This window comes from Lucilia cuprina, chromosome 3, assembly GCF_022045245.1.
Source record: "Lucilia cuprina isolate Lc7/37 chromosome 3, ASM2204524v1, whole genome shotgun sequence".
In the NCBI taxonomy this organism is placed as follows: Eukaryota; Metazoa; Arthropoda; class Insecta; order Diptera; family Calliphoridae; genus Lucilia; species Lucilia cuprina.
The window spans coordinates 7,319,400-7,334,147 of NC_060951.1; the positions used below are offsets into that span (position 1 = coordinate 7,319,400).

At 31.1% G+C, this 14,748-nt stretch overlaps 1 protein-coding gene across 5 annotated transcripts in view; it reads left to right on the top strand.

Moving 5' to 3' along the window:
- The window catches only part of LOC111678708 (clathrin heavy chain), a 28,237-nt gene extending 14,140 nt beyond the window's left edge, over positions 1–14,097 (top strand). For 3 of the 5 annotated variants that reach the window (XM_046946928.1, XM_046946930.1, XM_046946929.1), the window contains exons 3-10: positions 2,143–2,350; positions 3,212–3,547; positions 3,788–7,753; positions 8,376–8,542; positions 9,823–9,909; positions 9,987–10,216; positions 12,661–12,683; positions 14,008–14,097. In XM_046946928.1, the coding sequence (XP_046802884.1) occupies positions 2,143–2,350; positions 3,212–3,547; positions 3,788–7,753; positions 8,376–8,542; positions 9,823–9,909; positions 9,987–10,216; positions 12,661–12,683; positions 14,008–14,054 (5,064 nt within the window). In that variant the 3' untranslated portion in view covers positions 14,055–14,097. Of the gene's footprint in view, positions 1–2,142; positions 2,351–3,211; positions 3,548–3,787; positions 7,754–8,375; positions 8,543–9,822; positions 9,910–9,986; positions 10,217–12,578; positions 12,684–14,007 lie in introns of all 5 variants that reach the window. The other 2 variants (XR_006940322.1, XM_023440126.2) reach the window with 2 other exon arrangements.
- Positions 14,098–14,748: the final 651 nt, after the last annotated feature.

Sequence of the window (14,748 nt, forward strand, 5' to 3'; positions counted from 1 at the left end):
AATAGACTATAGTTTTAACTATAGTTTAGACTATAGTTTAGACTATAGTTTGTACTATAGTTTAGACTATAGTTTGTACTATAGTTCGAATATAATCTCTAGAAAAGGAAAGTTAAAACTATAGTCAAACTATAATCTAGCTACAGTCAAACTATAGTCCAGATTATAGTCAAATTGTAGTGCAGACTATAGTAAAAGTATAGTCCATATTATAGTCAAACTGTAGTCCATATTACAGTTCGTACTATAGTCCAAATTTTAGTCAAACTATAGCTCAGACTATAGTCAAAGTATAGTTCAGACTATAGTCCATACTATTGGCCGTTCTATAACCCAGACATTCAAACATTATTCCAGACTATATGCAAACTATAGTCCATTATATAGTCAAGCCATAGACCATACTATAGTCAATCTAAAGTTTATAAAATAGTCCAGACTTTAATCAAACTAAAGTCCATTCTATAGCACATACTAAAATCAAACTATAGTCCTTTATATAGTCAAACTAAAGTCATGATTATAGTCCAAACTAAAGTCAAACTATGGTTCAGACTACAGTCAAACTATAGTCCAGATTATAGTTGAACTGTAGTCCAAACTATGGTAAAAGTATAATCCATATTATAATCGAACCGTAGTTCATATTACAGTTTGTACTGTAGTCCAAATTATAGTCAAACTATAGCTCAGACTACAGTCAAACTATAGTTCAGACTATAGTCCATACTATAACCCAGACATTCAAACTTTATTCCAGACTATATGCGAACTTTAGTCCATACTATAGCCAAGCTATAGACCATACTATAGTTAATCTATAGTCTATAAAATTGTCTAGACTATAGTCAACTTAAAGTGCATTCTAAAGACCATACTAAAGTCAAACTATAGTCCTTTATATAGTCAAAATGTAGTACAGGCTATAGTCTAACTATAGTCATGACTTATAGTCCAAACTAAAGTCAAACTATGGTTCAGAATACAGTCAAACTATAGTCCATAATATAGCCAAAATACTATCGAGTACATAGCCTTTTCTATAGTCCAAACTATGGACTTGTCTATGATCTATACTACACTCTTGTCTATCTCTTGTTTCTAAAGGGCACAACATAATTCGACTAGTATACATGTATGCTGATAACCATCTTCCGGCATACTTAACCATCCATCAAAACAGAAAACCTCTCTTCATATGTCTATATGCTAAATGAAAAATCATTTCTATTTATTTTCTACTTTCTCTTGGTTGCCTTTTTCTTTTTATTTAATGCTAATTGTACACAAAAAGTTTATTGCTCTGTTTTTTGTTTGTTTTTTTTTTTTTTGCAATAGCTTTTGTTTTCTTTTACAGTCTTATTATTATAATATTTTGTTGCCATTTTTTTTTTAATTTTCAAATCTTAATCTTATATTTAAGGAAAAAACAAGGCAAAAACCATTAAAAAAGGGGACAGGGTATTGCAGTTTATTTGTTTAAATTTCATATAATTTTCTTATCAATTTTTTTTTAATTTTGTAAAATAAAGTGATGTTTTATTTCAATTTATTGCATTCTTTTCTCTCTCTTGCTTTAACATTAATATAAATTTATAACTGGGCAACAAAAAAACTCTTTAAATAATAAAAAATTCATATTAACAGCAACCTTGAACTTCTAGGGGTGTTATTTGCTTTTGTTTAAAATTTTGTAAAAAAAATAACGTTTATTTTTGGAAAAATTTTATAAAGTATCAATAAAAATTGGTTTGAAATAATGCTTCTATATTAATAATTTGGACATTTTATTCATGAGATAAATAAATTAATTAACTTTTAAAATTTTCAACTAATTTTTGGAAAAAATCTTAAAAACTATAAAAATATTTATTTAAATTTCATATTATTAATATAATAAAGACCTTACAATAGATTCTAAATAATAATGTGTTTGAACATAATCACATGTAAATTTATGTCATCAGTTTAGACTATATACCGCCATCTGGGTTATATATTATAAGAATAATATCAATTTAAGGGGTGTTTGTTAAATAACATTGTTTTTATTTTATTTTTTTTTTCATAAATTTCATATTTAATTCTAATGTTTTTAATGTTTTAATTTTATCTTTTTTTTTTTACTTTTTTTCTATTTAGCTCACAAATGTCGGTATTAATATCAATTCGATATCGTTCAGTACTCTTACCATGGAGTCTGACAAATTCATTTGTGTGCGTGAAAAGGTCAACGATACCGCACAAGTGGTCATTATTGATATGAATGACACTGCTAATCCAACTAGACGTCCAATATCAGCTGATTCAGCTATTATGAATCCAGCTAGTAAAGTTATTGCACTTAAAGGTAAAAAAAAACTATTTTTTTTAAGTTATTTCTCTATAGACTACTTCTCTTTAGTTTAAACTATAAACTTGTCTATATTCCAGACTATAGTTTTGCCTATAATCCATACTATAGGCTTCTCTATAGTCTTGTCTATAATCCATACTATAGGCTTGTCTATAGTCTTGTCTATAGTCCAGACTTTAGTCTTGTCTATAGTCCAGACTATAGTCTTGTCTATAATCCATACTATAGTCTTGTCTATAGTCCGGACTATAGTCTTGTCTATTGTCCGGACTATAGTCTTGCCTATTGTCCGGACTATAGTCTTGTCTATAGTCCAGACTATAGTCTTGTCTATAGTCCAGACTATCGTCTTGGCTATAGTCTTGGCTATAGTCTACTCTATAGTCTTGTCTATAGTTTTGCCTATAGTCTAGACTATAGTCTTGTCTATAGTCCAGACTATAGTCTTGTCTATAGTCCAGACTATAGTCTTGTCTATAGTTCAGACTATAGTCTTGTCTATAGTCCAGACTATAGTCTTGTCTATAGTCCAGACTATAGTCTTGTCTATAGTCCAGACTATAATCTTGTCTATAGTCCAGACTATAGTCTTGTCTATAGTCCAGACTATGGTCTTGTCTATAGTCTTGTCTATAGTCCATACTTTAGTCTTGTCTATAGTCCAGACTATAGTCTTGTCTATAGTCCAGACTATAGTCTTGTCTATGGTCCAGACTATAGGCTTATCTATTGAACAATCATTATTGTTGTCTACACTTTCGTTTATAGTCCAGAATTTAGTCTTATCTATTGGCCAACTGAGTCCAACTTAATTATTAACTTTATTTTCTTATTTTGCTCTTTCCCTTTACACAGCGCAAAAAACTTTACAAATCTTCAATATCGAAATGAAATCGAAAATGAAAGCTCATACTATGACCGAAGACGTAGTCTTCTGGAAATGGATTTCATTGAATACTTTAGCCTTGGTTACAGAGACCTCTGTATATCATTGGTCGATGGAGGGTGATTCGACGCCCCTTAAAATGTTCGATAGACATTCCTCATTAAATGGTTGCCAAATCATTAATTATCGTTGTAATCCAAATCAACAATGGCTTTTGTTGGTGGGTATATCGGCATTGTCAAATCGTGTGGCCGGTGCTATGCAATTGTATTCGGTGGAACGTAAAGTATCACAGGCTATTGAAGGTGGGTAATGATATGATATTGTTATTATTGTTGTTTACTATTTATGTTCATGATTTGACTAACAATTGTTTTATGTATATTTTTTTTTTCAAAAGAAAAATTTAAACAGCTACTAATATTACTTATAATTAATACTTTTTTCAAAATCCATTAATAACAATTATTTTAAATTTTTAATTAAAATGTATTTTTATAATTTTCTCTATTTTTATAACTTCTTTCTCCTCGCTCTTCGTTTAGGTCATGCCGCCGCTTTTGCTTCGTTTAAAATGGAGGGCAATAAGGAACCTTCAACTTTGTTTTGTTTTGCTGTACGCACTGCTACCGGTGGTAAATTGCATATTATCGAAGTTGGTGCTCCACCAACTGGCAATCAACCGTTTGTTAAGAAATCCGTTGATGCCTTCTTTCCACCCGAAGCCCAAAGTGATTTCCCCGTAGCAATGCAAGTTTCCTCGAAATATGATACCATCTATTTGATTACCAAATATGGTTATATTCATCTTTACGACATGGAGACGGGCACCTGCATCTACATGAATCGCATTTCGGCCGATACAATATTTGTAACAGCGCCTCATGAATCGAGTGGCGGTATTATTGGGGTAAATCGCAAGGGTCAAGTGCTGTCGGTGACAGTGGATGAGGAACAGATTATACCCTATATTAATACGGTATTACAGAATCCCGATTTGGCTTTGCGCATGGCTGTACGCAACAATCTCTCTGGTGCAGAGGAATTGTTTGTGAGAAAATTCAATAAGCTATTTACGGCCGGTCAATATGCTGAGGCCGCTAAGGTGGCCGCTTTGGCGCCCAAGGGTATTTTGCGTACGCCACAGACTATACAACGTTTCCAGCAAGTCCAAACGCCGGCTGGTTCTACAACACCACCTCTATTGCAATATTTTGGTATTTTATTAGATCAGGGTAAATTGAATAAATATGAATCATTGGAATTATGCCGCCCGGTGTTGTTGCAAGGCAAAAAGCAACTGTGCGAGAAATGGCTGAAGGAGGAGAAATTGGAATGCAGCGAAGAGTTGGGTGATTTGGTCAAGACCTCTGATCTGACATTGGCTTTGTCCATCTATTTGAGAGCGAATGTACCCAATAAGGTTATACAATGCTTTGCCGAGACTGGACAATTCCAGAAGATAGTTTTGTATGCCAAAAAGGTGAACTATACACCCGACTATATATTCCTGTTGCGCTCGGTAATGCGCACCAATCCAGAACAGGGTTCAAGTTTTGCTTCAATGTTGGTGGCCGAGGAAGAACCCTTGGCGGATATCAATCAAATAGTGGACATTTTCATGGAACACTCTATGGTCCAGCAGTGTACGGCCTTTTTGCTAGATGCTCTTAAGCACAATCGTCCCAATGAGGGTGCTTTACAGACCAGGCTGTTGGAAATGAACTTAATTTCTGCACCCCAAGTGGCCGATGCCATTTTAGGCAATGCCATGTTTACCCACTACGATCGTGCTCACATTGCCCAATTGTGTGAGAAGGCTGGTTTGTTGCAACGTGCTTTGGAACACTATACCGATTTGTATGACATTAAGAGAGCTGTAGTGCATACTCATCTCTTAAATGCCGACTGGTTGGTGGGCTTTTTCGGTACACTTTCCGTGGAGGATTCTTTGGAGTGCCTAAAGGCCATGTTGACTGCTAACATTAGACAGAATTTACAGATTTGTGTTCAAATTGCTACCAAATATCATGAACAATTGACCACCAAAGCTCTTATAGATCTCTTCGAAAGCTTTAAATCCTATGAGGGTCTCTTCTATTTCTTGGGCTCCATTGTCAACTATTCGCAGGATCCTGAAGTACACTTTAAATACATACAGGCCGCCTGTAAGACCAACCAAATTAAGGAAGTGGAACGTATTTGTCGTGAGTCCAACTGCTATAATGCTGAACGTGTTAAGAATTTCCTCAAAGAAGCCAAATTGACCGATCAATTGCCTTTGATCATTGTATGCGATCGTTTTGATTTCGTCCACGATTTGGTCTTGTACTTGTACCGTAATAATCTGCAGAAATACATTGAAATCTATGTACAAAAGGTTAACCCTTCACGTTTGCCCGTGGTGGTGGGTGGTCTCTTAGATGTGGACTGTTCGGAGGACATTATCAAGAATCTTATTCTGGTCGTTAAGGGACAATTCTCCACCGATGAACTGGTGGAAGAGGTAGAGAAACGTAATCGCTTGAAATTGCTGTTACCCTGGTTGGAGTCGCGTGTCCATGAGGGCTGCATTGAGCCGGCTACACACAATGCCTTGGCCAAGATTTATATTGATTCGAATAACAACCCTGAGAGATTCCTTAAGGAAAATCAATATTATGATAGTCGTGTTGTGGGACGTTACTGCGAGAAACGTGATCCTCATTTGGCCTGTGTGGCCTACGAACGGGGTCAGTGTGATCGTGAATTGATTGCCGTATGCAATGAAAACTCTCTGTTCAAGAGCGAGGCCCGTTATTTGGTTAGACGTCGTGATGCTGAACTTTGGGCTGAAGTGCTGGCCGAATCGAATCCCTATAAGCGTCAACTTATCGATCAGGTGGTACAAACCGCTTTATCCGAAACCCAAGATCCCGATGATATATCTGTCACCGTCAAGGCTTTCATGACCGCCGATTTACCCAATGAACTTATCGAATTGTTGGAAAAGATCATCTTAGACTCTTCGGTCTTTTCGGATCATCGCAATTTGCAAAATCTTTTGATTTTGACCGCCATCAAGGCCGATCGTACTCGTGTTATGGATTACATTAATCGTCTGGACAACTACGATGCTCCTGATATCGCCAACATAGCCATATCGAATCAATTGTACGAAGAAGCCTTTGCCATCTTTAAGAAATTCGATGTGAACACCTCGGCTATACAGGTATTGATTGAACAGGTCAATAATCTAGAAAGAGCGTATGAATTTGCTGAACGTTGTAATGAGCCAGCGGTATGGTCTCAATTAGCCAAGGCCCAGCTCGATAAGGGTTTGGTTAAGGAAGCCATCGACTCTTATATCAAGGCTGATGATCCCAGCGCCTACATGGATGTGGTAAATGTGGCCTCACAATCTGACTCATGGGAAGATTTGGTACGTTACTTGCAAATGGCCCGCAAGAAGGCTAGAGAGTCATACATTGAAAGTGAATTGATTTATGCCTATGCCCGCACTGGTCGTTTAGCTGACTTGGAAGAATTCATCTCCGGACCCAATCATGCCGATATTCAAAAAATAGGCGATAGATGTTTCAACGATGGCATGTATGATGCCGCCAAACTGCTTTACAACAATGTCAGCAACTTTGCTCGTTTGGCCATTACTTTGGTGTATCTTAAGGAGTTCCAAGGAGCTGTGGACTCTGCCCGCAAAGCCAATTCTACACGCACCTGGAAGGAGGTGTGCTTCGCATGTGTCGATGCCGAAGAATTCCGTTTGGCTCAAATGTGCGGCCTTCATATTGTGGTGCATGCCGATGAACTCGAGGATTTGATTAACTACTATCAAGATCGCGGCTACTTTGAAGAACTCATTGCCCTCCTGGAATCCGCCTTGGGTTTGGAACGCGCCCACATGGGTATGTTCACCGAATTGGCTATACTCTATTCGAAATTCAAGCCCTCGAAAATGCGCGAACATTTGGAATTATTCTGGTCGCGTGTCAATATACCCAAAGTATTACGTGCTGCCGAATCGGCACACTTGTGGTCCGAGTTGGTATTCCTTTATGATAAATACGAGGAGTACGATAACGCTGTAATTGCTATGATGGCTCATCCCACCGAAGCCTGGCGTGAAGGTCACTTCAAAGATATTATCACAAAGGTTGCCAACATTGAACTGTACTACAAGGCTATACAATTCTATTTGGACTTTAAGCCCCTGCTACTCAACGACATACTTTTGGTATTGGCCACACGCATGGATCACACTAGAGCCGTTACGTTCTTCTCAAAAACCGGCCATTTGGCTTTGGTCAAACCCTATTTGCGTTCCGTGCAATCGCTTAATAACAAAGCCATCAATGAAGCTTTGAACGGTTTGCTAATCGAAGAGGAAGACTATCAAGGACTACGCAACTCTATTGATGGTTTCGATAATTTCGATACCATTGCTTTGGCTCAGAAATTGGAGAAACATGAATTAACTGAATTTAGACGTATTGCTGCTTATCTGTACAAAGGTAAGTGTATGGGAGGTGAAGGGGAATTTTGAGGTTTTTATGGGGGGAAGATATTTCGAAAATAGACTAGACTATAGTATGGACTATAGGCTGGACTATAGATTTGACTAGATTTGACTGTAGCCTAAACTATAGACTAGACTAAAGTCTGGACTATATACTGGACTGTAGTCTGGACTATAGACTAGACTATAGTCAGGACTACAGACTAGATAATAGTCAGGATTATAGACTAGATTATAGTGTTAATTATAGACTACAATATATTCTGGACTAAAGACTAGATTATTTTCTGGATTATAGACTAGACTATAGGCTAGACTATAGTCTGGACTATAGGCTAGACTATAGGCTAGACTATAGTCTGGACTATAGGCTAGACTATAGTCTGGACTATAGACTAGATTATAGTTTGAACTATAGACTTGACTATAGACTATAGACTTGACTATAGACTTGACTATAGTCTAGACTATAGACTTGACTATAGTCTGGACTATAGTCTGTAATATAGTCTAGTCTACAGTCTGGACTATTCACTCGACGATGGCCTTGACTATACACATTTTTCTAGTCTGAAATTATTTACTCACTCTTTTTCTTTCCTTTGGCTCATATTTAGGCAACAACCGCTGGAAACAATCAGTTGAATTGTGTAAAAAGGATCGTTTGTATAAGGATGCTATGGAATATGCAGCTGAATCTGGTAAACAGGAAATTGCCGAAGAACTGCTGGCTTGGTTCCTCGAACGTAATGCCTATGATTGTTTTGCTGCCTGCTTATTCCAAGTAAGTAGACGATTTTTTTTAATTATTAACAAAATTTAAATATTTAAAATATTTTTAATAATATTTTTAATTTTTTTTTTTGAAAAAGTATTAAAGTAGTAGAAATATTACTTTAATACTTTTTTCTAAAAGTTGTAAAACATTTTAAATTTTGGCAGGAAATTGTTGTTTACATATTTTAGATTAAAAAAACAGATTTTTTTTGCTTTTAGAAAATAGTAGTAGAAATACTACTTTTTTACATATTAAAGAAAATGTTTTATTTTTGTATAGAAAATGTTTCTTTATTGAATGAGATTTAAGAAGATAATATTTTTTCCAAAAATTTCTTTGAAATAGTAGTAAATTTTTTAGTACTTTTTCTAAAAGTAGATAAAATTTTAAAATTTTGGTAGGAAATTAATGTTTTTATAATATGAAATCGAAAAACATAGAAAATTTTTATTTTCAAAATAGTAGTAGAAATACTACTTTTTTGCATATTGAAGAAAATTCTTGATTTTTGTATAGTAAATATTTCTTTATTGAATACGCTTTAGGATAATAATATTTTTTGCCTAAATTTCTTTCAAATAGTAGTAAATTTTTTAGTACTTTTTTCTAAAAGTTGAAAAAATGTTAAAATTTTTATTGGAAATTATTAGGCACATAATTTAGAATGAGAAAACATATTTATTTGGCATTTTAAAAATAGTAGTAGAAATACTACTTTTTTACATATTAAAGAAAATGCTTGATGTTTGTATAGTAAATGTTTCTTTATTGAATAAGCTTTAGGAAGTAAATATTTTTTGCCTGAATTTCTTTCAAATAGTAGTAAATTTTTTAGTACTTTTTTTTTTAAAGTTGAAAAATTTAAAATTTTTTATTGGAAATTATTAGACACATAATTTAGATTGAGAAAAACCTATTTATTTGGCATTTTAAAAATAGTAGTAGAAATACTACTTTTTTTATATATTAAAGAAAATGCTTGATTTTTGTATAGTAAATGCTTCTTTATTGAATGAAATTTTAGAAAATAATATTTTCTCCAAAAATTTCTTTCAAATAGTACTAAATTTTTTACTACTTTTTTCAAAAAGTTGAAAAAAAATTAAAATTTTTATTGGAAATTATTAGGCACATAATTTTGATTGAAAAAATATATTTATTTGACATTTTTAAAATAGTAGTAGAAATACTACTTTTTTGAAATTTTACTTAAAATGCTTAATATTTGTATAGAGAATGTTTGTGAGTAAAAATTTGGTTAATTTTTAATGTTTTCCCCTATTTAGTGTTACGATTTATTAAGACCCGATGTTATTTTGGAACTAGCATGGAAACACAATATTATGGACTTTGCCATGCCTTATATGATACAGGTAAAATATGATTTTACTATTATGAAAACAAAACACTTTTTAATTGATTGTTTGTTGTTGTTGTTGTTTACATTTAGGTCATACGTGAATATACCGCCAAAGTGGATAAACTCGAACAAAACGAACAACGACGAGAGAAAGAAGATGAAACGGTTGAACATAAAAACATTATTACCATGGAACCTCAATTAATGATAACAGCTGGTCCTGCAATGGGTATACCACCACAGTATGCTCAAAATTATGGTGCTGCTGCTGCAGCGCCCGGTTATGCGCCCAATATGGCTTATCCACCCGGTTATGGAATGTAGGCTTTTTATTAAAAAAAAACATTTTTGGATTTTCATTTTCGTTTTTTTTTGTTTTGTTTGTTTTGAAACAATAATTTAGAAATCTTAAATTAAAATATATATTTAAAATTAATTATGTATTATTACAACAACAAAAACAACACATTACTACAAAACAAAACAACAACAACAAAAACTAAATTTATTATTATTATTAAAAAGAAATTCCATGTTTATTATAATATTTACACCTTTTCCCCTTTAGTTTGTCTTTAATAACTTTTAAACAAAATTCTTAAGTTTATAATTCCAAAAAGAAACTTTCAATTAAGTTTTAATCAGTTTTTGAATTTTCTTTTTTTAATAGTTTTTTTCTCTGTAAATGTTTGTAAAGTTTTCTTTTATTTTTTTTTGTTTCTTTGTTTAATTTTTGTACTCTTCAAATCCCACTCCCCCTAAGGGTCCCTGAAATTGTGTAATTCCTAATATTATTCTTGTATTAATGTTCTAAACACTTGAAAATCTTAAAAAAAAACATTTATTCGAAAAAGTATCTTTATCGTATTTACTATATTTAAACATAACGAAATTGAGTAAAAAAAACAAACTTGTTTAAATAATAAACAAAAGAGCAAGTAATATGAATATACATTTATTATATTATTATTATCTTTTAATTTACTCTTTATTTTATTCTCTTTATTAAGTTTAAATAATTATTAAATTAAATTTAAAACAAAATATAAAATTTAAAAAAACACACACACACATACACATAATAGTAATGCCGCTCCATTAAACAACAACAACAAAAAAATATACGCTCTATTATATATAATCGAAACGAAAAATTTGTATTGTAATTGGTTTATTGTTTTTTTTTTTCCTTTAAAAAATAGTAGTAGAAAAGTTAATACTTTCTACTAAAAGTTGAAAAAATTTTAAAATTTTAATAGGAAATCGTTTTAAACCTAATTTACATACAAAAAACTACTAATTAGGCATTTTTAAAAAAAGGAGTAGAAATACTACTTTTTTAAAAAACTTTAAAAAAGCTAGATTTTTGCTAAGAATTAGTTTCTTCATAAAATTAAACTAAAGAAAATACAATTTTTTCCAAAAATTTCTTTCAAATAGTACTAAAAATTTTACTACTTTTTTGTAAAAGTTGAAAAAATCTTCAAATTTGAGTAGGAAATCGCTTTAAACCTAATTTAGCTTCAAAAAACCTACTAATTAGGCATTTAAAAAAAAGTAGTAGAAATACTACTTTTTTTAAAACCTTTAAAAAAGCTAGATTTTTGCTAAGAAATAGTTTCTCCATAAAATTAAACTAAAGAAAAAATATTTTTCTCCAAAATTTTTTTTCAAATAGTAGTAAAAATTTTACTACTTTTTTGTAAAAGTTGAAGAAATTATAAAATTTTAATAGGAAATCGCTTTAAACCTAATTTACATACAAAAAACCTACTAATTCGGCATTTTTAAAAATAGTAGTAGAAATACTACTTTTTTAAAAACCTTTAAAAAAGTTGGATTTTTGCTAAGAAATAGTTTCTCCATAAAATTAAACTAAAGAAAAAATATTTTTCTCCAAAAATTTTTTTCAAATAGTAGTAAAAATTTGACTACTTTTTTGTAAAAGTTGAAGAAATTATAAAATTTTAATAGGAAATCGCTTTAAATCTTATTTACATACAAAAAACCTACTAATTAGGCATTTTTAAAAATAGTAGTAGAAATACTACTTTTTTAAAAACCTTTAAAAAAGCTAGATTTTTGCTAAGTAAAAGTTTCTCCACAAAATTTAATTAAAGAAAATACATTTTTTCCAAATATTTCTTTTAAATAGTAGTAAAAATTTTAATACTTTTTTCTAAAAGTTGAAAAAATTATAAATTTTTTTTTAGGAAATCGCTTTAAATCTTATTTACATACAAAAAATCTACTAATTAGGAATTTTTAAAAATAGTAGTAGAAATACTACTTTTTTTAAAACCTTTAAAAAATCTAGATTTTTGCTTAGTAAAAGTTTCTCCACAAAATTAAACTAAAGAAAATACAATTTTTTCCAAAAATTTCTTTTAAATAGTAGTAAAAGTTTTACTACTTTTTTATAAAACTTAAAAAAAAATTTAAATTTGAATAGGAAATCTCTAGAAACATAATATACATTAACAAAACCTTCTCTTTAGGCTTTCTTAAAATAGTAGTAGATATAGTACTTTTTCTAAATATTACAAAAGTTTAGAAAATTTTGATATTTCGGAAACTTTTCTGAAATTACTGTTTTGTAAAATAGTTATTGATCGAAATCCCAGTCCGATTAGTTTTCATTCTCATTGATTATAGATTTTTGCAATTTTTTTTTTTGTTAAGAATTTTTCAGTAAATTTGGACACTCATCTTGTTCTTTCTTTTACATTCGTCATAATCTTTATTTTTGCTAACATCATGGAAGCTGTAAACAATTATTTGGAAAATGTTTGTATAATTAATTTGTAATATTGTTTTATTATTTGTTTTATATATATGTATTTCTTTTAATTTTTTTTTATCCTTTATTTTTTAAACACCTACACACAAAATTACATTACTAAATGCACACTGTCACGACACTCGTTTTCAATCACCCCTATTGAACTGAATTAGAACTGAATTAGAACTGAACTAGAACTGAACTAGAACTGAACTAGAACTGAACTAGAACTGAACTAGAACTGAACTAGAACTGAACTAGAACTGAACTAGAACTGAACTAGAACTGAACTAGAACTGAACTAGAACTGAACTAGAACTGAACTAGAACTAAACTAGAACTGAACTAGAACTGAACTAGAACTGAACTTGAACTGAACTAGAACTGAACTAGAACTGAACTAGAACTGAACTAGAACTGAACTTGAACTGAACTAGAACTGAACTAGAACTGAACTCAAGTGGAACTGAACTAGAACTGAACAAGAACTGAACTAAAACTGAACTAGAACTGAACTAGAACTGAACGAGAATTGAATTAGAACTGAACTAGAACTGAACTAGAACTGAACAAGAATTGAACTAGAACTGAACTAAAACTGAAGTAGAACTTAATTAAAATTGAACAGAACTGAACAAGAACTAAACTAGAACTGAACAGGAACTGAAATGGAACTAAAATAGAACTAAATTATAACTGAACTAGATCTAAACAAGACCTAAACTAGAGCTAAACTGGAACTGAAATAGATCTAAACTAGAACTGAACTAGAACTGAACTAGAACAGAACTAGAACTGAACTAGAACATAACTACAACTGAACTAGAACTGAACTAGAACTGAACTAGAACTGAACTAGAACTGAACTAGAACTGAACTAGAACTGAACTAGAACTGAACTAGAACTGAACTAGAACTGAACTAGAACTGAACTAGAACTGAACTAGAACTGAACTAGAACTGAACTAGAACTGAACTAGAACTGAACTAGAACTGAACTAGAACTGAACTAGAACTGAACTAGAACTGAACTAGAACTGAACTAGAACTGAACTAGAACTGAACTAGAACTGAACTAGAACTGAAGTAGAACTGAACTAGAACTGAACTGAACTAGAACTGAACTAGAACTGATCTAGAACTGAACAAGAACTGAACTAGAACTGAACAAGAACTGAACTAGACTTGAAGTAGAGCTGAATAAGAATTGAACTACACTAGAATTTATCAAACTCCTAATAATTATTTTTCAAAATTCTGTAAATGTTTTGTATCTATTAAAAATGTTTACAATTTTCATATATTTATTGTATTTTCTTCTTTTTTCAGATACAAATAATTACAGCCTAAGTACCGTTAAGATGAATTCCTGTTAAAAAATAACGTCTCCTTAAACCTATGAACGAAAACACACACACACATACATACATTAACTAACTGCAATATAAAACCAAAAACCAAGTCTGGCAAAATATAAAAAAAAACTCCTAAAATTTACAACAACAAATAGTGGCAAATTTCAAAAGAAAATACAAAAAATAAAAAAAGGAAATAGTAATAAAGCGAAATATATAATTTTTCTTTAATAAATTAGTAAAAAATATAAAATTATAAAACATATAAACTAAAAACCATTAAATGGATAAAAAGCAGGGTGGATGGCAACTTTCAGAATACAAGTAGTTGATTGACAACATTGATATTTTACAGTAATAACAGAGTTGACAACTAAATGTAATGAGAAAATTAAAAAAGGTTTAAAAAGCGCAAATTTGTTTTAACGTGTTATTGAAATATTTTTTTTGCTGATTTTTAAAATAAAAAATATTTAGAAATTTTGAATTTATTAAAAATTGTTGGCTAAAATTTACAAAAATATATGGAAAAAATGCTTAAATTAAAAACTAAAAACTTATCATCAATCACTACTATAAATCTCAATTCACTAGTAAATATTTAAACAAAAATTAAATTAACGTATTTGTATAATATTGAAAATGTTTAGATTTCTTAATAATTTAACTAATTTGATATATATGTTAAATAACGCCACCTTGCTTTCTATCTATA